Below are 26,647 nucleotides of genomic sequence, written 5' to 3' on the forward strand. Positions count from 1 at the left end.
GACACATTTCGCTTGACATAAACATTGTCATGAATTCCCTCTTACTTTTGCTGGTTTGCTTCCACCACCATTAAAACACACACAGAAAAACAACACAGCACAGCTCTCTGCCTCTCTCAGTGTACTTTAAGAACACCGTTTCCCATCTCAAATCTCTGTTTTTGGCATTATTCGCTTGCTTGTTATGAAGCAGTCTACCGTTGTTTACAGCCATTTTTTTTTAATGACTTCCGACAAGACAGCCTCATTTCTGCTGTTCAATACCAAATTTTATTTATTTTTTTCAAATTAAGTGAAACTGCAAAATGCTCTGCTGTGTCTCTATTAAAACCTCTTATTAAAACCTCTGAATCACTTCAGCAGCATCAGCCAATGTACATTTGTTGAGTCGTGGTTCTCGTCTGCTTTTGTTCTACTGCAGAATAATATTTTTAAGGTTATCTACTGTAAAAAGCTAGGCCAGGAAAATCTGCTTCATGGTTTTGTGTTTTATCCTCAGTTACTTTGACACAAAAGCATCTGCTGTGATGCTCACACCTCTGATGAAGTTTCACAAGTGTCAGTACTGATAAATGATCAGAATTATAATGTTTCTGACTCTCTGAGTAAGAATTAAATGGAATCTAATTGGGACCTTGTGAATTGGAATTGAACAGGTTCTAGAAATCAGTGATGATACTCAGCTCCAATACCCACCTATGATATTAGGCTTACGAACGCTGACTGGGTTTCATTTACCAGCTTTTTATGTTCTTCCTGCAGTTTCCTCCCCACATCACTCATCTTAACTTTTTTCCAGTCCTCCTCAGTCTAAACAGAACACACAACAATACAAAGAAAAGCTCAGGTGATTGATCTCTAACACTAGGCATCCCCAGTCTTATTCTTAGCAGTCTAACTTCTCACCATATCTTTGAAGGCCTCTCCATTGTAGTAGCGCTTGGATGCTGGATACTCTATCGTTTTGTCACATAGTTCCAGGAAACTGGAAGCCACCAGATGCAGCTCCTCTCCGTCATAGCCGTACAGCTTTTTGTCCTCACGCGTCATCAGCACAAGCTCGTCACATGGACATGAGGTGCCCTTTACCACACCAATAACCTGCATTTTTACAATCTCGGGAAGGTAGAATTTTCCCCAGGCGTTAACTTCATCATCATCCCCGTCGTATTTGGTGTTCTCAAGCTCTTCTATCCACAGGTCAGCACCACTTGGCTTCTTCAGGTGAACGCACATGCTTTTGTTTTTGGAAACAAAATCTTTCACCCATTTCAGGTACTTTTCACCTGGAAAGAAGCAGACAAGGAAATATGGATGAATGTAGAAGTGTTGGAAAAGACAAATAGCAAGGTTATCCTACAGCAGTTTGTGAAAATGTTGTATCTTGAAATAAGCAGGCAAAATGAGGATCTCACTTATCTCATATGTTCTGACTACCGACTTTCTTCAGTTAAAGGACAAAAAAAGGGCACACTGGAGGCTGACAGAGTGTGCAATGGTGGGAATCATTTTGCAGAACTCACTAAAGTTTGTTTCTCCTGGAACAAGCTTTTTACACTTCGGCAAATGAAAATACTGTGTTAAACTAAAAAAGAGCACCAGACCAAGGTCTACAGTACTAACAGAAAAGCATGCCGTTACCTGTTGCCTGTCGACACAGCTGCTGATCTTCCTCACCAAAAAAATGAGGATCCCTGAAAGGAATAGAAAGGTTATGTTAAAATGAATGACTGTCACGGTGATCATGGGAAGCTCCGAAATATCACAACAATAGCTACGAAATCACAAAATGCAGTGTGATGTCTGTAAGCACCAAACATGACATCTCTGCAAATTCATCTTGAAATATGTAGGTACCTCACACGTACAGCTGCAGCCATCTCAGCCATTTATCACTGTGGCTGCCAAGTGGCTGCCACTTCACAAGCGCATGGCACAACATAGAAGAGCCACCTCCACAGGACAAGACTCAGCAGTCCATCTGCATCTTAAGGATAAAGGTCACTCTTTCGAGGATGCTAATGTTCACATTTTGGACAGAGAGGACAGATGGTTTGAAAGAGGAGTGAAAGAAGCCATCTATGTCCACTGTGAGCGACCATCTTTGAACAGAGGCGGGGTTTACGACACCAACTCTCTGCCATCTATAATCCAGTTTTGAGATCCTTCCCAGACGCCTTAACGCCCACTCGCATCCTGGGCCATCTGACCTCAGGAATTCGCATGATAAGGTGGGGCCAGGTTTCACAATGAACTCACCCGAAACTGGCTGATTGGGACCCACACCCAGTTTCCCACCTTGGCTCAGGTGATTAGAGGATCATCAGGGGGTCCTTTTGTCCCTCTGTGGGGGGAAACTCCCACTAGGTTTATATCTGGGACTCTCCACCATTTGACCTTAGAACTGAAGAAGCTTCTCGGATGAGAGGTGAAACGTCTTCAAGTAACTTAAAGAAGTCCAGACGCTTTTCTTTGCAAGCTCCTTTGACTACGATGACCTGGATGACTGAGAACCTTCACAGACATAAGGTGAATGTGACAAACAAAGCGCCTTCTTGTTCTCTGTGATAATGTAAAGTTATTAATGAAAAAACAAACGAGTAAAAAACGGACTGGAAACATGTCTTCAATCAAAACTCGACAAAAACAAAGAAACAGCCTCACTTCTCTGCGACGCTCCCTAAAAATGACGTTACGTGTTACGTACCAGAGATTTCTATACAGCCCTTTATCAAGCTGAGAGAAAGTGACGCAAAACCCTCCAACTAATAACGACTAGCAGAGAGGCTCAGCTGAGTGTAGTTACCTGGTTTGCAGACACATACAGACGTTTCCTGTCCTCTCGGACGCAGCTGTGATAGAACATGTGGTGCATTACCGCCACCAACTGGCTTGGAGTGAGGACCGGAAATCGCTCATGCCAAATCAAAAAAAAAAAAAACATAAAGAAAGATTAAGTGAAGAGATAAATGAATACATTAAATCAAGAAGAAAAAAACCCACCACCGGACATATACATCCTCATATCCTTCTGTACAAATGAGTTTGTTTTAGAAACTGAAAAAAGCCACAAAACCTTCACATCTAGAAATCCTTTGCAGTAAAACTTGTTTTTTGGCAGGTTCCACAGGTTTTGAATCAGTTTTCTTCTTTATTCCTGATAATTTTGACAATGAAAAAGAACATGTTCTATAGGGCTTTGGAGTTGACGTCACGCCGCAATGCATTGTGGGAGCGCGGCACCATTTTCGAGGTCTACGAATCAAAACAAACACACTGTGTTGGAACGACGATTACAAGATGCTTAAAAGCAGCTCAAAAGAGAACGGACTGTATAGAGACCGATTGCGTCCAGAGGCGAAGCGGCGGTACTTGCAGAAAATAGCGTGCAGTGGAAATGTGGACCCGTATGAAATACGGCCGTGGAGTAGAAACCCTGAAGACGTAGCCTGATATATTTTCGTACCTTATCTGTGGAGTCAGCGCGTACAAGTCGTCATTCAAACAAAGGTAAGTCAGCTCGAGTACTGCGTGTGAAATGCGTTTGATTTCCCTGCAAACATTCACATTAGTGCAGCATAAATTCATTCATGAGGGGAAATTACAGTGAGAACATGTGGAGGCTGTTAGAGGGAGAAGATAGTGAGTTCAGTGCAGGGCTGTGCAGAGAGGTTTAAAGGGGCGGGTGCTCAAAGTTAAAAAGGGGCACATTGAACCAGGCTGAATAACAACAACACACATTCATCAAGAATCTAATATGGGAAGGGCAGGGCTGTGTTGGTCTGAGACTGTAGACATTAAAAAGTCCACAGGAGAGATGGTAGCTGATTAAACAAGTGTCATGAGATAATAACAAAATGCAAAGATTGGTGACAGCGCTTGGAACCATAAGGCAACAAAAAACTATGTATGTAAAAAAAAAAAAAAAAAAAAAATATATATATATATATATATATATATATATATATATATATATATATATATGTGTATGTATGTATGTATGTATATATATATATATATATATATATATATATATATATATATACACACACACAGTGGGGCAAAAAAGTATTTAGTCAGCCACCGATTGTGCAAGTTCCCCCACTTAAAATGATGACAGAGGTCAGTAATTTGCACCAGAGGTACACTTCAACTGTGAGAGACAGAATGTGAAAAAAAATCCATGAATCCACATGGTAGGATTTGTAAAGAATTTATCCGTAAATCAGGGTGGAAAATAAGTATTTGGTCACCTCAAACAAGGAAAATCTCTGGCTCTCACAGACCTGTAACGTCTTCTGTAAGAAGCTTTTCTGTCCCCCACTCGTTACCTGTATGAATGGCACCTGTTTGAACTCATCATCTGTATAAAAGACACCTGTCCACAGCCTCAAACAGTCAGACTCCAAACTCCGCCATGGCCAAGACCAAAGAGCTTTCGAAGGACACCAGGAAAAGTATTGTAGACCTGCACCAGACTGGGAAGAGTGAATCTACAATAGGCAAGCAGCTTGGTGTGAAAAAACCAACTGTGGGAGCAATCATCAGAAAATGGAAGACATACAAGACCACTGATAATCTCCCACAATCTGGGGCTCCACGCAAGATCTCATCCCGTGGGGTCAAAATGATCATGAGAACGGTGAGCAAAGATCCCAGAACCACACGGGGGGACCTGGTGAATGACCTGCAGAGAGCTGGGACCAAAGTAACAAAGGTCACCATCAGTAACACACTACAACGGCAGGGAATCAAATCCCGCAGTGCCAGACGTGTTCCGCTGCTGAAGCCAGTGCATGTCCAGGCCCGTCTGAAGTTTGCCAGAGAGCACATGGATGATACAGCAGAGGATTGGGAGAATGTCATGTGGTCAGATGAAACCAAAGTAGAACTTTTTGGTATTTTGGTATCCTGTATTTGTTGTTGAAGACTTCTTCAGCTTCTTCTCAAGGACATCAGCTGCTTGTTTGGCAGCAGAGGCAGTTAAGAAGCTACCTGAAAAACACTGAACAGTGAGTTCACTGTGGCATATGACAGATTCAGCTTTCTGTGTGCAAATGTGTCTGTGTCGACCTTTCAAATGCTGTTGAATCCAAAACATCAGCGGCTCCTCGGCTGCTCACTTCATGCACTTCTGTCTGTGTGACAGTCCAATGACATCACAGCTGTTTCCAGCCCCAGTGTCTCAGGACTGGACACCTTTAAACATGTCGAGGATCAAACAGCGTCCAGCTAAACACACATGAAACTATCAGAGCTGACAATCATTCCAATAACATCTAATGGTTCATGTATGTAGACACAGGACTACAAGGAAATGGCTCTCAGCATCTGGCTGTGGGAACACATGAGTCCCTGTTTGTGTTCAGATTGTGTGCATGTTTTAGACGTGTGTCACATGTAGAAACACAACAATCCCACAATGACACACAGATGTGTTTGACACAGCTGTGCAGCTGTAAGTTGTTTCTAATGATTCATTGAAGCTCTTCTAACATTCTGGAGACGATCAGTACATGAATCTGTTCAACACGACAACAATTTGACTTCAGTGTGAACGTTTGCATTAAATAACCTTCTTCATCCAGCTGACAGCATCTTCATCCTATGATGTGAACAGTTCCTCCTGTTGATGACAAACCTCTGACAGGATCTGCTTGAGGAGCTTTTTCATGTGCAGCTCTCTGAGCTCAGGGCTGAGCTGCTGTTTCATCTTTAAGAGCTGCTGCCTCCTCGCCGGACTTGTTCTCCTCTTCTTCTCCTAATGACACCATTTCTGCTTCATATAAAATTCAATAAAGATGCTGACATGTATCTGTAGCAGCAACATCATTGAATCTAGAACAACTGGAGCCAAACCAGTGGCTCTGCTGGGATCACTGGTGAGCCAACACTTCCTTGTTGATGCAGATTTCAGGGCTTCCTTTTGCTCCTCCGTTATAACTGTTCTCTCTTCTCAACACATGATGACACAAAGGAATCAGCAGTGACAAAGATGATGCTGAAGAGAAGCACACACTTCACACATATAACAGAGCAGTGCAGTTACACACACCTCTGCTCGACATCAGGCCTCAAACAAAGACACAAAACACTAACTTGACTCTAAACAGAAGAAACGAGCAGCTGTTTCTGTTCTGTGCTTATTTATATTTGACACACATGCTTCTCTTTGTGCAAACACACATCGCACTATAAGGGTAACCTCGCACACAATGATTGGACAGCACAGTGATGATGCTGGGAGATCCTATACGCAGCAACACAGAAACACTGAGAACTTTAAACAATGATGGAAAGTGTTATAAATGACTTGTTGGCCTCTGATCTGTCACAAACAGCTGAAACGTGTCTCTCATGAGTCACATGAAGGTTTTTGACAGAAAGGACAAAAAGTAGCTGCAGTCAGTTTGTGTCATTTTTAGATTTATTCATCTGGGAGAAAAATCTGAGGGACATTAAAATGTGTTTTCAACAGAGACAAGAACATGAATATAACAGAACAGGTAAATGAACATGTTTCAAGTAAACAGCTGGACTGATCAGGTCCAAACACAGAGTGATAAACTTGTCAAACAGCTGTCATATCTTTATATAGAAGCTCTTTATAAATGCTGCTCACTGCAGTCTGTTTACTAATAATGTCAAAGTGTTAGAAACACAGAAACATCAGAATGGTCTTTGTTCACAGAAACCTGTCTGGGATCCTTTGTTGTTCTTTTGATGCAGAGTTACATTATAAATATAAAGAGTTATTTCAGAGTCTCATCAGTTTTCCTGCATGTCTTTATTTAACACATCAGCAGGGCTGAAGCTCTCATGTTAAACACACACTGATCTATGGACACGTTCATGTGTTTCTAACAGAACCAGGCTGTTATCAGCCTGCACTAACATTATGTCACACACACTGAATGTAACAGTGACAGTTTACATCATCACACAATCAGCTGTGATTGTTTCACTGTCATCAAACGAGTCAACAGGAAGTAGAATCAATAGAAACCAATCATTTACTGACAGCATGTCTGATGGAAATAAGTGCAGATTATGTATGAAGTCTAACTGCACACAGTAACTGTGTTACAATAAGGACTTAACAGCGCCCTCTGCTGGAGTGTTTCAGTACTGCGTTAACTAGAATACACCACCTCCTCCTCACACCACCTGCTACAGCTCTACTCTTCTATGACTACAGTCATCCACAGCACTGATGTGAGGTCACATGGTTCATATGTAAGGAGCACAGCTGACCTCAGGTCAGTTTAATGACTGTGAGCAGCAGCTGTGTTATTGTCACTGTGACAGGGAGACACTCTCAGACACAGCGCTCATGTCAGCTTGTTCTCATGCAGGAGGATCAGGAGCTCCATGTTTGTCTTTCTGTTTGAATCATGATGTGTTTGTGCCATCAGAGTCTGTCATGAGTACTCAGGGTTTCACAGCAGCTCTTCTGGATGCTGACGAGGACTCCAACCTCATGTTTCACCTCTCTGAGCTTCTGATGTCTGTGAACACTCGTGTTTCTTCTCTGGGCTCATCTGGACAAAAACACCTTTCTGTGTTTGGCTGCAGCCTCATTCTGACTGACAGGAAGTGTGTTATCCATGAGCTGCACTTCTGTGAGGAAGTTTCCTGCTGTGTTTCCTGTCTGTGGACAAACACGAGTGTTCCAGCTGAGGACTTGCTTCCTTCCACCTGTCCATACAGGACATCACGCTGTCTGCAGCTCTGTAAATGCAGCTCCAGGTCCTTCCACGTGCTGCTCTGTATTTGTGCAGTTTGTAGTGTGTCCTGGGAAACGTAGCACACATGGTGTTCTTCTGCTGTTTCCTCCTTTCACTGAGTGTGAAACACTGACGCTGTGCTGTTGTTCACAGAGGGGAGCTGATTCTAGCTGCAGCTGGACTCTGTCATCTAACTGAATGTGTTGGTGCTGATCACGGGGCTCTGAGGGGGGAGCAGCAGGAGGACTCTGGATGCTGACGTCAGTGTATCTGTGGAAGCTCCCACAGCGTGTCTGTCATTCAATATTGTGCTGTATATTGTATCGATGCAAAGATGAACAGACTGTGTGTTCACTGGTCTCTGTGCTGCAGCTCTGATGTCATCATCACTCCCTCCTCCACCCTCAGCAGTCCCAGCATGCTGCTGTGGTGCACCCCACCCTCACTCTACACCTGAGCCACAGACCACACCCTCCACCTCAATATACACCACAGTTTTCTCTGCTGTGGAAATGAGATCAGGAGGAAATCATCATTATTATTATTTAATAAACGCTCACATTAATGTGGGCTTATTTGTTTCATATTAGAAACATTAGTTGAGTGTTTTTAGTATAAAATGGTCAAAGTCCCTCTTTTTGCTCCTCCCCTCACCTGTGGATGGACGCTGCTGTTACCGTGGTGACAGCTTGGATGTGTTTCAGTCCTGCCTGGTTATCACTGCAGGAATCTTTCACATTTATTACAGGTAATAACTCTGATTTTTCTGTGTATTATGAACCAAATGTATCCTGATACACACAGAGATGGATGAGCAGAGGTTTTTTTTGCAGTTTATGTAGTTACTATGGACTTAATGCACACATATTATTAAAATTAGGGCTATAACAGTTGTATTGATGTATAGCAACTTGAAATGCTCCCACAAATGGCTCCACAGCATGTAAAAATATAACAAAAGCTCTGGCGGACTTGGTTCTGTGGTCAGTCTTAAAGGGTGAAGTTAAACTCTGTAATCTTCACTGTGTCACAGAGTTCAGTGAGTCCCGTTATTCACAGTATCAATCAGATCATCAGAGAACAGCTGATCAGCAATCAGTGGTGCCAACAGCGCCTCCTGTGGTGAGAGGATGCAATAATGCAATGTAGCATTTTTCCACTCAACACTTGCAGTCATGGAAACTGTCTGTTGGATCTGTGTGACGTTGCTTTCTTGGTTAGAGTTCCTCACAAATGTCCAGATGATTCTTCTAATGAGGCGTCGACCATGTTTGCAGCTCTTTGGAAGAAAACGTCGCCCTTTGCCATCCTTACTTTTCTTTGACTTCTTCAAATGCAGCTGAACTCCAGCTGGTATTTTCTTGGACTTTGCAGCTGTTTCTGGTCATCAGTTCATTCCTGCAAACCTCTGAAGCTGAACAACAATGATGCTGCATTGCTGGCTGATCCCAAAAGGTTGATTCTGTTCATCTGGACGTTTTCAGAAACGTTTGCTCACTGATCAGGTGACTTCTTCAGTCTCAGCTGACTGCAGCTTTACAAGCTTACAAACAGCACATTTGCACAATGACTGAAAGCAGCAGCACCTGATATATATGATACTAATATAATACATATACATATATAATCCATACTAATGATGAAGGAACTGAGCTCACAGTCCATTGTTCATTCAGTGAACTACTCAGTTTATTTTGGGCCTCAGAAATGCTCACTCTGTTTGTACATCACTGTCAGCAATAGACTCATTCTGCTGTGTGGACAGGAACACATGTGACATCACTTCCTGTTTGTTTGTGACTGAAGAAGTTTACAAGGAATCATTTAGAAGAGTTTCAAACATCAACTGATTGAATCCATGAATCTGAAAACGTGTTTGTGAGTGAAAGAGACAGACATGTACAGACTGAACTATCTGTTCAACAGTCAGAGTGTTTCTGTAACAGGAGACACTCTTTACACTCCACTCAGCACAGGGACACTGAGGCACGAGGCCAGAACCTAAACCCAGGATAAAGAGTTTGAGTGAATGTGGTGTTGAAGGTGTGGAGGTGGATCAGAGTGTCAGAGGAGACTCTGTAGAAGGACAGAGTGCCAGCAGGACAGTCCACATACACTGCTGCTCTGTTAGAGACAGAGGAGGAGGAGGAGGAGGAGGAGGAGGAGATGCATGTTAGTCTGTTATTGTGACAGACACGACGAGGACCATCATCAGAGCAGCTCAGACTCCAGGACTGATCATTGAATCCAAACCAACAGTCACTGTCTCCTTTCCTTCTGATGCTTCTGTAACTCACTGATATATAAACGCTTCCTCTCCACTCGACCTCCCAGTAACAGCGACCAGTCAGACCATTTCTACACAGCAGCTGAGTATTAAAACCATCAAATCTGTCTGGATGATCAGGATATGACTGAACCTCCTCCACACGTGTCACCTTCCTGTTGTTGTCAGACAGTTGGAGCTTTGTGTTCACTGTGTTTGTGTCGATTGTGAGTTGACAGGAATCTGATGGAGAGAACAAACACAATCCAGCTGCAGTTATTGATCCATCATCTGTTCATTGATTGACACTTTGATGATGACTCCTGACATGATGAAGATGGTTGAATGTGTGCTGCTTTGTTTTCATGAATCCCATTAAAAACACACTTACACTTCCTCAGACCTGGTCTCAACCATCGGACTCCAGCAGGCTCCACCCTGAAAGGAGGAGGGGGGTCAGAGCAGCACAGTCAGCATGCACACATGGACATTACATGGCTCTCACACACACACTGTTACACACTGAGCTCAAAGCTCGGCTCCACTGTTTTATTCAAAGAAATCTACATTTATTTATCAGCACATTTAAAAACAGCTTGAGCCAAAGTGCTGCACAGAGTAGAGAGAAAATAGGAAACATACACAGTAATGACTATAAAGACTGGTCAGGATTGAAAGCTACAGAGTACAAATGTGTTTCCAACCGGCTTTTAAAAATGTCCAGTGTTGGTGACGACCTGATGTGAAGGGCGACTGTTCCAGAGTTTGGCTGCAGCCATCGATAAAGCTCACCTCTGTTTTTACGTCTAGTTCTGGTCAGAAGCTGCTTATCTGCAGACCTGAGGGCTCCACTTGGATTCTTTTGTTAAAGAGAGATAAGATGGAGCCAATCCATTCACAGATTTAAAGACAACCAGATCTGGAAGTGGATTCTACCACGTACTGGTAACCAGTGGAAAAAGCTGGTGATGGGTCGTCTAGCACAGACCCACCGCTGGAACCAGACAATTGATGAGGGAGAGAACTGTGACAGCGCCGTTCCTTCACTTGACCTCAGTCGCTCTCGTCTGCTCCCTCGTAACACTGCTCTTTATTGAGCTTACATGAATATGCACAAGTTCATTATGACGTCTTACACAGGTATGAACAAAGAGTACCAGTCTGTGCATAGTGTGTGTGTGTGTGTGTGTGTGTGTGTGTGTGTGTGTGTGTGTGTGTGTGTGTGTGTGTGTGTCTGTGTGTGTGTGTGTGTGTGTGTGTCTGCGTGTGTGTGTGTCTGTGTGTGTGTGTGTGTGTGTGTGTCTGTGTCTGTGTGTGTCTGTGTCTGTGTCTGTGTGTGTCTGTGTCTGTGTCTGTGTGTGTGTGTGTGTCTGTGTCTGTGTGTGTGCGTGTCTGTGTGTGTGTGCGCGTGTGTCTGTGTGTGTGTGTGTCTGTGTGTGTGTGTGTGTGTGTGTCTGGGTGTGTGTGTGCGTGTGTGTGCGTGTGTCTGTCTGTGTGTGTGTCTGTGTGTCTGTGTGTGTGTGTGTCTGTGTGTGTGTGTGTGTCTGTGTGCGTGTGTCTGTGTGTGTGTCTGTGTGTGTGTGTGTGTGTGTGTGTCTGTGTGTGTGTCTGTGTGTGTGTGTGTGTGTGTCTGTGTCTGTGTGTGTGTGTGTCTGTGTCTGTGTCTGTGTGTGTGTGTGTGTGTGTTCCAGATGTGACCCTGTGACCCCAAAGCTGGTGCTAAGAGTCCAGCGGTCCCCCTAACAAAGGGCTCTTATACTTAACCAGACACAGAGCAGGTGTCCTCCTACACCAGGGGTCTCAAACTCGCGGCCGGTGGGCCAATTGCGGCCCGCAGGACGATAGTTTTTGGCCCCACCTTAATATGAAAATGTAATGTTAGTTTGATAATGTATGACACTTTACAGTGTTGTGGGCGGAGCTGAATTAACCCACCAATCAGGGTGGGATATGGATCTCAGGGGACACCAGCCGGGCTTGATGCAAGCAAGGAAACATTTCTCAATGAGTCAAAGTTCCAGCAGCGTTGCCCTGGAGTGTTTCTTTCTTTCCTGTGCCTGGCTGGCTTCCTCCTTTCTATTGGGCAAACGCCGACATTCGCCCCAGCGCGCTGCGTTCACAACACTTCAAAAAAAGTTGTTTTTTTAAGTTGCTGCCCAGCGGGACATTATACGTATATAGATTTATACACACGTCAGTGGGATTTAAAGTTATTTTTCCACAGAGAGAGATCTCATATTAACTCTCACAGTGATGCGTAGGCGGCGGGATAAAAGAAAAGTCATGAACTCAATGCAGCCCAATTTAGTCTGCAGTCACATAGCGACACCTGTTCATCGGCAACAACAGTCCCCGGTAACCCAGACTAATTATAGGGTCGCACCGTAATTTGTGGCTCCATGTTTTTATTTGCATCACTGCGTTTGCATTGCAGCAAACATGAACATTACATATATTTCAATATAATGTAAAAGCAGTCAAAACAACTAACATCAGAAACAGCTGATGTTATTTGTTATATGTCACGGTGTCATTTCCGCTTCTTTCTCCTGTAACAACAGCCCGGCGCCGTGAGCAGTCGCCTTTTTTGCGCTCGCTATCCCTGCACTTTCTACCATCTGCAAACGCCACGGTGTTCGTGTCGTCATGAAAGACATGAACATCGAGCGTAAAAACAAAGGAGACTGCTACCGGCTTTTTATCTGCCGATCGCCGTGCTACGGTTGCAAGAAAAAGAAGCAGAAATGACGTTCTCTACGCGTTGAGACGTTCCCCGTCCGTCGGCTAAACGCTTGATTGAAACTTCAATGCGACAGTGACACCAAGTAGAATTATAAATGTCACATAGCCCCAAACATGTCTTTTTCAAAGCCTGCGGTGAAGAGAAAGGTTGGTGATGAGCACCGACAATTTCAGGAAAAGTGGGAAATGCAATATTTCTTTGTTGAGCACAGGGGCACCCCGACCTGTCTTATTTGCACAGAGAAAGTTGCGCTGCACAAGGAATACAATTTGAAACGTCATTACACAACTAGACATGCTGAGCTGGATGCAAATACCAGGGAGACGAGAGAGCGAACCGGGTTGCCAGTCTTAAAACAGATCTACTGAGGCAGCAAGATTTCTCCAAGAAAGCAACCAAAGAGAATAATGCAGCAGTCGGAGCCACGTGGTTAGTGAGATGATTGCTAAAGCAGGGAAGCCATTCACAGAAGGTGCATTTGTCTAAAAGTGCATATTGCAGGCTGCAAATATAGTCTGTCCGGGAAAGAAAGGTCAGTTTAGCAACATCAGCCTTTCTGCCAACACCGCAGCAGATCGCATTTCTGACCTGTCAAGTGACATTTATGACCAACTGTGTGAGAAAGCCAAATGTTTCAGTGTATACTCAGTCGCTCTTGATGAGACCACAGACATCACCGACACTGCCCAGCTCCCAATGTATGTCCGTGGTGTTGATGACAGTTTTGAAGTGATGGAGGAGCTGCTCACAGTAATTCCAATGCATGGCCAGACCACCGCTCAGCAGATATTTACAAGCTGTGTGATGCCATTGAGAATGTTGGTTTGCCATGGAAGAGGTTTGTTGGAATAACAACAGATGGAGCGCCATCAATGACAGGGAGGAAACATGGACTGGTGGCACAAAACAAACTGGAAGAGGAAGGCGTGGAGGAGGCCATTGCTCTGCACTGCATCATCCATCAGCAGGTCCTTTGCAGCAAATGCCTGAAGTTTGACAATGTGATGTCTATTGTTGTGAAATGCATCAACCAAATCAGATCCAGGGGCTTAAAGCACCGAAGGTTCTGTGCTTTTTTAGAGGAAATGGAGTCAGAATATGGGGATGTGCTCGACTTCACTGAGGTACGTTGGCTCAGCAGGGGAAATGTATTAAAGAGACTTTTTGAGTTGAGAGCAGAAGTGAAGCCTTCATGGAGAAGGATGGAGTTAGTGTTCCTGTGCTAACTGATCCCAAATGGCTCATGGACTCAGCTTTTCTTGTTGATATGACACATGAGCTTAATGTACTGAACAAGACGTTACAAGGCCAGGGGCAACTTGTCAGTGCTGCCTATGACAACGTGAGAGCATTCTCCACAAAACTGGCGCTCTGGAAAGCTCAGCTCTCTCAGACAAACCTTTGCCATTTCCCAGCATGCAAGGCACTCGTGGATGCAGGCACACCATTCAGTGCTGACGAGTATGTTGATGTCATTTTGAGGCTACAGGAGGAATTTGATCACAGATTTGCTGACTTCAAGACACACAGAGCCACCTTTCACATTTTTGCGGACCCCTTCTCCTTTGATGTGCAAGATGCCCCTTCTGTGCTTCAAATGGAGCTCATTGAGCTGCAGTGCAACTCTGAACTCAAAGCAAAGTTCAGGGAGGTGAGTGGAAAAGCAGACAAGCTTGGACAATTTTTGAGAGACTTGAGCCCTAGTTTCCCTCGGCTTTCCCGAATGTTCAAGCGGACCATGTGCCTTTTTGGTAGCACATACTTGTGCCAAAAGCTCTTCTCCACTTTGAACTTCAATAAGTCCAAGTACAGGTCCAGACTTACGGATGATCAGCTTCAAGACATACTGAGGGCCGCAACTGCTTCCTCCCTCAGGCCAAATCTGGCTCGGCTATGTGAGAGGAAACGCTGCCAGGTCTCTAGCAGCAAGGAGTAGGCAAGAGAAGCCATGTTCAGAAGAACAGTTCATTTTCTACAGTGTTCCATTCATGTTCAGAAGAAGGTTATAGAACTGTTAATACAGACATTTCAATCTAAATACAGCAGATATAGAAGACTGAAAGAAACACACAAGTTCACTGACTAAAAATATCTTATTATTATTTTATTTGTGTTTTACAGATTGATTTATTTTCTTATTAATTCTTAATTTGTTTATTCATTTTTCATATTTTGTGTTAAAAAATAAAAATAAAGAGATTTGAGAGGATTGGAATTTTTTAACCATGCCTTTCTTGTGGAAAACCTAATGCGGCCCAGCCTCACCCAGACTCTGCCTGCAGCGGCCCCCAGCTAAATTGAGTTTGAGACCCCTGTCCTACACCATAAATCAGTAAGAGAGGGTACGACCTCTCTCATGGCCCCAAGTGGTGTGTGCATGCCAGAGCACTCTGGAAGGCACACAGAGTCTTTACAGACTACTAAGGATCGAACCTCTATCATCATCCAATCGATTATAAAACTAAGCATGTATGAGTAAATATTTTTAAGCATATCCCATATGGAAAAGACTAAAAACTTATATGATGAAAGTCATACTCACGAAAGTGGCCACTTTCTCATTACTTTCATATATTGTTTTAGTAAGTATCGAAAACATACAAGTTTCATTATATAATTTTTCAAGGGATCTTATATCTGTTTTCACTCTTGTATGCTTTTCATACAAGTTTCACACAAGACAGATACAAACTTTATAAGATTTATATATCTTTTCCATATGGGAAATGACAATCAACAATATAAAGCTTACAGCTGGTTTTAATAACAACATTTATTTGTTTCTCAAATGAGAAAGAGCTATCGAGAAACACTCCTAAATCTTGAGTTCTTAACTTTTCCAGTGGGCCAAATTCAACATTATCTGCTAATGCTAAATAGGCTGCCGTTATTAACTAATGCTAATTTGATGTGAATTAGCATTACATTAGTGAGGAGTTAATGCTAAGTAGACTTCCATTACAGGTAATGCTAATTTTAGGTATTTAGGAATTGGCAGCTAATGCTAATACCATATTTTCTTGCATTATAACAATATGACCAGCTAATGCTAAGTAGGTTGCCGTTATTAGCTAATACTAATTTGAGGTGAATTAGCATTATCCGCTTATGCTAACAATGTTTTTTCTTACTTTTTAACAATATGAGTAGCTAATCTGAACATTTTTTTAAATTTAATTTTAACTTTTCCCCTGCGATGTGAAGAGGTAATGCTAAATAGCACGCCATTAGTGGCTAATTCTAATTTTAGATGAAAAAGCATTAAAAGCTAATGCTAATACCATATTTTCTTGATTTATATCAATATCAGTAGCTAATGCTAGGTATGTAGCCATCATTAGCTAATGCTAATTTAGGTGAATTAGCATCATCCGCTTATGCTAACAATGTGTTTTTTTACTTTTTAACAATACGCCATTAGTGGCCAATTCTAATGTTAGATGAGAAAGCATTAACAGCTAATGCTCATACTGTTTGCTTTGTAAGAATGACAGCAGCTAATGATACGAAGTCTACCGTTGTTAACTAATGTTAATTTGATGTGAATTAGCATTATCCGATAATGGTAACTCTTTTCCCCTGCATTACAACGACGTCAGGAGTTAATGCTAAGTAGGCTGCCATTAGGGGCTAACTCTAATTAGGGGTGAACAATTATTAGCAGCTAATGCTAATACCGTTTTCTCTTTCCTTATAACAACTTGAGCAGCTAATGCTAATTTGATGTGAATTAGCATTATATTAGTGAGCAGTTATTGCTAAGTAGGCTACCATTAGCAGCTAAAGCTAATTTGAGGTGAATAAGCATTAGTAGCTAACGCTAATACCCTTTTCTCTTGTGTTATAATGATGTGAAACGTTAATATTGTTCTCAAACAACAGAATGAGAATGAAATATTGATTCTAACAGGGCCCATAAACAGTATTAGCTTAGCAGCATTAGCTTATCAGAGTTTTCATCATGGTCACATAAATCCTTAGCAGAGCAAAGTGGCCTACTTAGCAATAGCTGCTCAAGTTGTAGAAAGCAAGGGAAAACAGTAATAGCATTAGCTGCTAAATGTGCACTTGAGAACAAATTTATTGTTAATTCAGCTGTGAATGTAGAGTTTGTCATTATTTAAGCTTCCATTTCCAAATGTTAGCTGCTCCTGTCTGCCTCTTTGTCACAAACACAGACTGAAATGATTCACAGCCTTGTTTCATCCTTCTGTCACTGTGGACATACAGCATGGGAAACATACACATGGCTGACACTTTATTAGGTACACTGGTATCTATCTCAGGTACACCTGTGACCTAAATGTTCCTGCAACCAGACTCCTTGGAGACCCCTACATAAATATCCATGAACTATCCAGCTAGACTAGTGTGTCTGTCCCTGAAAATATTCCTGCATGTGTGATTGTTCATGTCTCATCTGCAGGAAACAAACAGGAAGTGAGTGAAGGACACAGGAAATGTTTCCAGCTCTTCCTCCTCTATCAGACATTCTCTCCATACCTGAGAGTGTCCAGTCTCCAGCCTGGATCCTTCAGTCCAGCCGACAGCAGCTTAATTCCTGAATCACCTGGATGATTGTAGCTCAGGTCCAGCTGTCTCAGATGGGAGGGGTTGGAGGTCAGAGCTGAGGCCAGAGAAGTACAGCCTTCCTCTGTGATCAGACAGCCTGACAGACTGCAGACACACAAAACAACAATCAATCTGTCAACAATCGTTTTCTCTTCGTCACAATAACATCTATCCATCCATACATCCATTCAATGTAACTTTATTTATAAGTGACAATACCCAACAGACAACAACAGTCATCTGAAGCTGTTTAACAGTGTAAGGTAACCGCCTCCACTGTGAGCAGCACTTGGTGATGGTGGGAAGAAGAACTCCCTTTGACACAAAGATCCTCCCAGTGAAAACAGGCTCCAGGAGGAGCATCTACCATGACTGGTTGCAGGGTGAGGGGAAAGAGAAGAACATGAACATCAAGAATGCAGCGAGTGGTAAAATAATAATAATAATAATGGATTGGATTTATATAGCGCTTTTCAAGGCACCCAAAGCGCTTTACAATGCCACTATTCAGTCACTCTCACATTCATACACTGGTGGAGGCAGCTACGGTTGTAGCCAAGTAGGGTAAAGCCCAAGGACACAACGACCAGGACAGAGAGCCCAGGGATCGAACCGGTGACCTTCCGGTTACAGATGCGATTCCCAACCCCCTGAGCCACGGTCGCCCTAAATAAAGATTTGACCTCAGTGTGCTCAGTGTTCCTGTCTATTCCTAACATATTCCTAACACGATAGCTGCACTTTAGAGCTCTAAAACTGGAACTGACACATAAAAATACTGAGAACACAGACTAGCAGCCACTGCATGGCCTCGAGTACGTATGTGGTGCGTTCAAAGAGCATCAGCATAGACATGGTGGGTTCAACAATATAGGACATAACAATTTCTATGGCGAAAATACTATCAATGAATGAGCCATAACATTTTAGCCATGTAAACATGTTATCAGTGGGCTTTCCAACAACTTGCATTGATCATTAAAGGATAAAATACGTGAGTCGAGGTCACTACGAGCCATGCGAGGGTCAAACATGGCAGAGAACCTTCCAGCAGCATCTTGGTTTATAATCCGCCTTTGGATCATCAGTTTAGGAGATGAAGGATCCAAGTAAAATAAAAATATGCAGCTATGGTCACTCACATGGACATCCTCCACACATACATCATGTATATTTAAACCCAGGGAGAAAACAAGATCCAGTGTGTGACCCTTTGTATGTGTGGGGCCAGAAACATGCTGCCTAAAGTTAAAAGACTCAGTGACAGTGATGAGCTCAGCAGCAGTGTTACAGGATGCTTCATCAATATGACGGCTCAAATCTCCCAACCTTCTCCAATGAAATGATGGATGTCAGAAGGTCATTAAATTCAGTTAGAAAGACCCCATCAGGTAGAATAAAATACAATAACTGGTTTTTAGAGAACTGACCATCATCTGTGACTCAAATGCAGAAAAGGAGTCCGAGGTCATCAGACTGCATGTGAATCTGTCCTGGTAAACAACAGCGAGTCCTCCACCACGTCCTAAAAGACGCGGAGTTCAGATGACGGAGCAGCCAGCCGGGCAGATTTCATTCAAGTGGACATAATCAATGTTCCCTCTAAGCTGCGCACGGGCGCAATCCGCTGACACGCTCTCTGCACACAGAGTATCTGCATTGCGCACAAAAAGATATCTAACAGGCTGTGAGGCTCCTGAACTCTCTGCCCCCCTCTCACGGACAATAACCATATCCAACTTCTTAATAGCAATGAACTGGTCTGCATTGGTGCATCATATCTTTATTCTCTTCCCCCTCCTGCCCCCCCCCCTCCTTCTTAAATAGATAACTATCATATCTGATATCATATCTCACAGTACAATAATATTGAATGGGTTGCATTGTTGTACTTTGTCATGTTTCTCAGGTCTTTGTCTGATTTTCTACGAACATTACTTGTCATGTTCTCATGTTGTTGCTAAGGATTGTCTTATTGCATTGGAGTCACACTGGGTTAAATATGTACACTTGGGTTTTAAGGGGTATTTATTATTTTCTTCTTTTTTTTTGGGTTGTATGGAAGCCCCAAACGCAATTTCATTGTTCTTGACAATGACAATAAATAAATAAATACTAAATACTAACCTGAATTGAAATTTAAATAAATACGTTAACAATTCTGCTTTGCAGTGTTAGTCAGTGACTGGCTGCTCCAGTATTTAGAACGATGCCGCCTTATCCCATAGTCCAGCCAATGATTCACATTCGTATATACGCAGCTAATCAACGTCGCTGACGGGCTATGACAGCGTCCTCATGTGCCGACACCGGTGTTTTGGTTGATGTAGAGTGAAGCCACGTTAATGACAACGTGATCCAGTGATCCAAGGGACCGCTCAGGGAGTTTGTGTGTTCGCTCAGACACATGAAACATTAGAGGGAACATTGGACATAATTCTTATTTTGCTGCCACGTCTCAGTCAGACACATGAAATCTAGAGACTCTTTAATAAAGAGATCGCTTAGAATAAATGATTTGTTTGTTATGGAGCGAACGTTAAGCGGGGCCAACCGAGTTGATGACGGTCGATCTGCAAAATCAACAGCTGACTGCAGCGGCACTTGAAATAAAGACAATGCAGACCTGTGGACCTGCTGGGCAGGGCAGCGACTCCAGAGCTGGGGGAAGCAATGATCGATGAGCAGACATAGCTGTTATCAATAAAAACAGTGAACGTTTGACGGACACACCGTGAGAAAAACTGCTTCTGAGCCACAGAGCCCAGGTCCCAGTCACCGGCGTAACATATTAACTAAATGTCAGGAGAGGAAGTGGACGCAGGCACCAGGATTCTCCCCACAGCCAAGAAGCTAGCCTCTGGTAGCTTCTCAGTTTCACCTGGACGTCGGCCCTCGTTCCCCTTTTCCATCTCTTGAGGGTGAAAGTCCTGCGGGTTGTGAAGAGTAGCACACCAGGGGAGGAAGAGTTTTTCTGTTCAGCTGTTACAGTAACTCTCCACTGAATCTTTGATGTTAAACCCTTTAAGACCTACCATAGAACCAAGTCTGCCAGAGCTTATCTTTAGATTTTTACATGCTGTAGTGCAGACCTTCCCAAACTGTGGTGCCCGCCCCCTAGGGGGGGCGCAGAGCCATGGCAGGGGGGGCGCGGTATGAAAAGGGAGGGGAACAAAACGCTTGAACACTGCTAGCACGGCGCCCACAGAAACGCAAAGCAGGAGATGAAGCATCGCTGAATATGTTTCCAAACCAACTTCATTCTAAGCCAAAGACTAGAAAATATGGTGAAGCAAATCTGCCCTTTGGCTTCACCTGCACAGGTGCTGAGGTAGGTCCCTGCGTCGGGAGCAGCGCTGGGCTCTTCCAATCATGGACAAACAGGATCCCACATTCTTAATTTTTAGTTCACAAACACTTGTTGTAGTGACTAACTACTCCTGACATTTTGGAGATGTTTGCTCTTTATAGAGTAAAGTTACAGCGGGATACAAATAACATCAGGCTGATCCTGCCACGATTTGTTCCCTCGATTCAAATCACGGACAAACAGGATCCCACATTCTTGATTTTTAGTTCACAAACACTTGTTGTAGTGACTAACTACTCCTGACATTTTGGAGATGTTTGCTCTTTATAGAGTAAAGTTACAGCGGGATACAAATAACATCAGGCTGATCCTGCCACGATTTGTTCCCTCGATTCAAATCACAGACAAACAGGATCCCACAGCTGTTTATGTTTTTGAACCCATTTTGCACAGAGAGGCATTTTTTGAAAATGTATTGACAGCAATGTTGATTAGTATTACAGAAGAAGAAAAAACAACTACCCGTGACGCCTTTGTAAATGGAGGGACAGTAACTGCGTGTGAAACCTGCAGATACTCAGAGTAACAGTATTTTGTCTCTGTCTGCCATTCTGCAATTCATCTCACATAAACAATAACGTGACGTGAAAAAAGGCGCAACCTTTGACGTTGCCAGATGAACTCTGTATTCCTCGTCCGCAAAAAAGGAGTTTTAAAAAAATCTCAGTTTTTGGTGATTTGAAACACTGTTTGGATGAAACAGCTGCGTTTTCAAAAATACCAGTGTAGGTGCGGACGTAGCGTAAAAGATTTAGTAGTTTATTTTCTTACTACCTGTAATTTATTGCAGATTACTTGTATTTGCTTAATTGTTTACTAAATGTTTGAGGTGTGAAATAAACCGCAATGGAGCAAAATATGGGCGTGTGTGGTTGGAGGATGTGTTAGTGCGTGTGCGTGCTGTTCACGCGCCGGGGGGGAGGCGAACGTTTTTCGTGTAAAACAAAGGGGGGCCCAGCAAAAAAAGTTTGGGAACCACTGCTGTAGTGCCATTTTGGGGAGCAGCTCAAGTTGCTATACATCAATACAACCGTTATAGCCCAAATTTTAATAATATGTATGCATTCAGTCCATAGTAACTACATATACATATATACATATACAGCAAAAAGTGCAATAAACTAGAACAAATTGAAAATTGTTTTGTTTTGTATTTTTACATATAGTTGTAGATGTCCGTACAAACAAACAAACAGGCAACCAACACATCACATACACACTCCAAAATAATATAATATAATATAAGCCTGAGAAAACAACCTAGATTTTTCATCAAAAAAGTACAATGTGCAATGGCAACAACACATATGGTTCAGTGTTATTAACTATGATAATAGCAGTAGGTACAAAAGACAATCTATGTCTCTTTGTCTTCACTGCAGGCACTTTATAACGACGACCTGATGGAAGCAGTTGAAAATCATTAAAGAGAGGATGATCTGCACACAACATGACAGAGGTCGCCTTCCTCAGCACATGCCTGTTATAAAAGTCCACAAGCTGGACCTGAGACCTCCCTGAAATCTTACCAGCCACTTTAACCAGGTTGTTAAGTCTGGTCTTATTATTCAGAGACATATTACCGTACCAAGCAATGATACAGAAAGTTAAAACAGATTCAATAAAACTTTTATAAAAAACGAGTCATCATTGCAGATGAAACATTGAAACCTCTCAACCTCCTTAAAAAGTCTTTGTTGAACCTTTTTCACTGTAGCAGCAAGATGTGACTCAAAGCACAGAGCTTTATCAAGAACAACCCCCAAATACTTATAACTGTCCACCAGTTCAATGGCTGCACATTTACCACTGTTAGCGCAGGATGAGGGGATGTCTCCCTGAAGTCAATAACCATGTCCTTGGTTTTCAAGGTGCTGATCATTAAGAAGGACTGATCACACCACCAAACAAACTCATCCACAACAGGCCCATGGGAATCCTCTTCACCATGAAGGAGGCTTACAATGACTGTGTCATCTGCGTATTTAATGAAATGCCTGTTGGCCTGTGTACTGCGACAGTCATTAGTGTACAAAATATACAGTAGAGGAGAGAGACAACAACCTTGCGGTGAGCCAGTGGAAGAGTTCAGCTGTTTGGAAAAACAGCCGTTCACTCTCACACACTGAGATCTGTCAGTTAAAAAGTTTAAAACCCAACCAACGAGATTAAGATCAAGTGTAAACTGGTTAAGAAGTTTATCAGCTAAAAGATGTGGCTGGATAGTATTAAAAGCTGAAGAAAAATCAATAAATAAGAGCTGAGCATGAGCTTTGGCGCCATCAAGATGGCGATAAAGGAAGTTCAACAGAGTGACCACTGCATCATCAACACGTCTACGAGGCCTGTATGCAAATTGTAGAGGGTCTATAAGCTTCTCTACTTGCTAACTGAGAGTCTGAACTAAAACCAGGAAGACTTATCTTATTACAGTCACTGTAACAGTGACCAGTCATGTGTTTCATGCCTGCCCAGGCCACCCTTAAGTTATTGCTACCCATCTCCGCCTCTACCTTATCCTTGTATTTTACTTTGGCTTTTTTAATTTCTGATCTGATCTCCTTCCTAATTTCTCTGACTTTCAAGATATTCCCTTCAATAAAAGCTTTTTTCCTTTCATGAATCAGCCTCATAAGACCTTTTGAAGACCATGGTTTGTTATTAGGAAAAAAATGGAGATGGTGTCAGTCGCATTCTTAGGATTCGCTTTAGGGTGGATGTAAACAATGGTGACGTTGATCTGTGGGAATTCCCTCGGCAGATAAAACGGCCTCAAAGACACAGAGAGGAGCTCAATGTCAGGCAGACACACTTGTCTACGAACGGTCACATTTTTACACCATTTCTGATTTATATACAAACACACTCCTCCTTGAGATTTCTGGGTAGCTCCGGGGTCTCGATCCAAACGTATGGGAAACCCGAAGCCATTTAGTTCCAGAGAACAATCAGGGTCAGAGTCCTTGAGCCAAGTCTCTGTGAATGCCATTAGACATGTATCCCTGTAGCCACGCAAGTGTGCGACATTCAAATGCAGTTCATCCAATTTACTCCTCAGAGACTGCACATTAGCCAGGATTATTGATGGTAAAGGAATGACTCCAAACAACCGTCAGGATTGCCAATAAAATCATGCGAAATAAAAAACCCATCTTCGTTAAAAGAAGTTCCACAAAGCACAAGCCGATGCTATAGAATTTCCTCAGGCAAAAAAATATATATATAAAGGAATAAAAGAATGAAATAAAATAAGTTAAAACACTGACAGAGAGAGACAACCTGCTGCTCGCCACAAGAGCAGCGCCCCTCTTTCTAGTCTAGTCTAGACTGAGAATGCATCAAGACCACTCACTCACCCTTCCCTCCTGCCTCTCAGCTGCTGAAACTCACAGTTTGTTACCACGGAAGAGTCACTCCTTCATCTGAAATGAAGCCTGATAGTCTGACTGATGCAATATAACATTCAGTCTACACTTTGTTTTTGTGCAAAGATGATAAAGAGGAAATATTAATAACATAAACAAAAATAAATGTCCAATTTAGAAATCTTATTCTTTTTTGCTCTATAAAATAGTTGTTTTTATTTTTCAGTCACTCATCGTAGCAGTAGGATTTACATGAAAATAAAAACAAATTAAGTTTGAGAGAAAAAGTACATTTTTGGCACTCTCTGGGCAACTGACTCAGAGACTCAAATGATTTAAAAAAAACACGATTCATTTTGGTGAGTGACTCATTTAAACTCGATTCGGTAAAAAGAATCAAATTTACCATCACTAATACAAATCCCTTTGGAGAAAACAGCTTTAAAACATGTATTGTTAAATTCCAGATGTTTCTTTGCAAGGAAAACTCAGACACTGAAACAATACCACAAGTAACCTCCTACATATGGAAATGTGGTGTCATTAAAGACATAATAATTTCATTAATACCCAATATCCAGCGAAATATGTAATTTGAACATTTTGTTCCTAACGAAATCAAATGTATATATTGTAGAAGATTAGCCAAATTTATGTAAAATGGCCAGTACATGAATTAAAAAAATAAATAAATAAACAAAATCGTATGACTGTGACAAATTTTACACAGTAATTCAGTCTAATAATCCACTCAAATATAAATATAAGTTTAGCTAAAAGCTCTATAGATAAGTCAATCAATAATATAATTCACATTTTAAATGATCATATGTGTTAACGTTTGAATCCTGACCTGAGAGTTTCCACTGCACACTGTGAACTCTTTAGTCCAGCAGACAGAAGCTTCACTCCTGAATCCTGCAGGTCAGAGTTACTCAGGTCCAGCTCTCTCAGACTGGAGGACTGGGAGCTGAGGACTGAGCACAGAGCTTCACAGCTTCTCTCTGACAGGTTACAGCCACCCAGTCTGAAAAACAAAAGATAATCTATAATACTTATGTAAAGTTTGTTATTATATTACATGCCATCTTTTTATTTTTGATGAAACCTTAACATACTAAGATACAACATCATATGGATGAACTTGAATAAAATGTTTTTTTTAAATTATATCTTTATTTGGATTGGACAAGTGATCAGTAAACAAAGTGATCAGTGGGTGCATATTAACCTCCACTAGCTATTACTAGGACAGTTGCTCGCATGCTCTCGCAAAGGAGATATATAGAACACATTACATGGAACTATAAACACAAACTGGGAGGGGTGCCCATGCTGCAATCATTGTGAACAAATAAGTAAATAAACAAGCAATAGTAATAGAAGTAAATGTAAAAAACAAACAAACAAAAAACAACCAAGTAATAGTGAGATCAAGTGAAGTCAGCCCTCGTGGGGGTAATGAATTGGATCCAATTGTTCCAACTTTGGTAGATTTTGGCTTTTTGATTTCTTAACAGATATGTAAGTTTTTCCATCCTAAATATCTCTAAAATGATCCCAAACCAGTCGTCTAGGGTAGGCTGGGCTGGGCTTAACCATCTTCTAGTAATTGTTTTTTTACTTGCCACCAAGAGTAATTGCACCAACTTAATCTCACTCCTACATTCCAGAAAGGGGACCAAACCCATGTATAAAACCTTAAAATCTAAAGGTATTTGAACGTTAAAGACTGCACTTAAGGAGACCTGAACGTTTTTTAACTTGGGACAGTCCCAAAAGACATGAAAATGGTTAGTAACAGTCGAGCTGCATTGTCTCCAGCATTGCATATAAGCCCCTTTGTACCTCTCCTGATATGGAATCTTGAAGTACCTAATAATATTCTTCCAGCCATGTTCCTTCCAGCTCATAGAACTGGACGTGGACCACTGGCAGTACAAAACATTTTCCCACTCCCCCACAGAAATAGCAATCCCTGATTCCCTTTCCCATTTATCCTTAGTGTATAAAGTATTATCCTTGCTGGCACTAGAGAGGGCTTTGTATAGTTTAGAAATAGATTTAGTAGGGATCATGGTTGTGGCATTTTTCAGGATGAGGAAAAAATGCGACTCAGCATCATTGAAGTTGGCATTCATGATCAATATATGATCTCAGCTGTAAGTATCTATGAAAGTTGTATTTTGTCAGGTTGTCCTGTAAGGTCTCAAATCTGAGCACAATATTTCTATGAGTAAGAGAGAGGAATGTTGTAAGGCCATAGGATATCCATGCTTTAAAAGTTACCTGGGAGCTGAGACTCATGAAGGGGACCAGATTCCATCTGTGCAGATCAGCTTTTATACTTGCAGATATTGGCTCGTAGTTTGCCTGAAAGAGCCCCGAGAGGTCCGCAGTCAAATATATTCCCAGGTACTTATTTTTCTCGTTATCCCTACGTAAAGCTACAGAAGCTGTATAATTTAAAGTCATCACCTGTGTTTTTGAAATATTGACCTTATAACCAGATAACTTCCCCAAATCACTTAAAGTAGACATCAACTCACTAAAAGACCTCTCTGGCTCCTCCAGGCAGACCAGTACATCATCGGCGAACATTAC

The 26,647-nt window shown here is 42.1% G+C and overlaps 1 protein-coding gene and 1 long non-coding RNA gene across 2 annotated transcripts in view; both read right to left on the reverse strand.

The window, feature by feature from the left end:
• The window catches only part of LOC146679642 (uncharacterized), a 167,233-nt gene that overhangs the window by 50,449 nt on the left and 90,137 nt on the right, over window positions 1-26,647 (reverse strand). The window lies entirely within an intron of this gene.
• LOC146679648 (protein NLRC3-like) overlaps window positions 6,409-26,647 on the reverse strand; it is a 43,238-nt gene continuing 22,999 nt past the window's right edge. Inside the window, exons 7-10 of the mRNA XM_085450346.1 lie at window positions 24,897-25,070; window positions 17,240-17,413; window positions 10,385-10,431; window positions 6,409-10,236 (exon numbers count right to left, since the gene is read on the reverse strand). Of these exons, the coding sequence (XP_085306472.1) occupies window positions 9,695-10,236; window positions 10,385-10,431; window positions 17,240-17,413; window positions 24,897-25,070 (937 nt within the window). The 3' untranslated portion in view covers window positions 6,409-9,694. The remainder of the gene's footprint in view (window positions 10,237-10,384; window positions 10,432-17,239; window positions 17,414-24,896; window positions 25,071-26,647) is intronic.

The sequence above is a fragment of the Copadichromis virginalis genome, unplaced genomic scaffold (assembly GCF_057382275.1).
Source record: "Copadichromis virginalis isolate Kocher_CV1m ecotype Utaka unplaced genomic scaffold, C_Virginalis_male_GT1.1 unmapped_scaffold_1, whole genome shotgun sequence".
NCBI lineage: Eukaryota > Metazoa > Chordata > Actinopteri > Cichliformes > Cichlidae > Copadichromis > Copadichromis virginalis.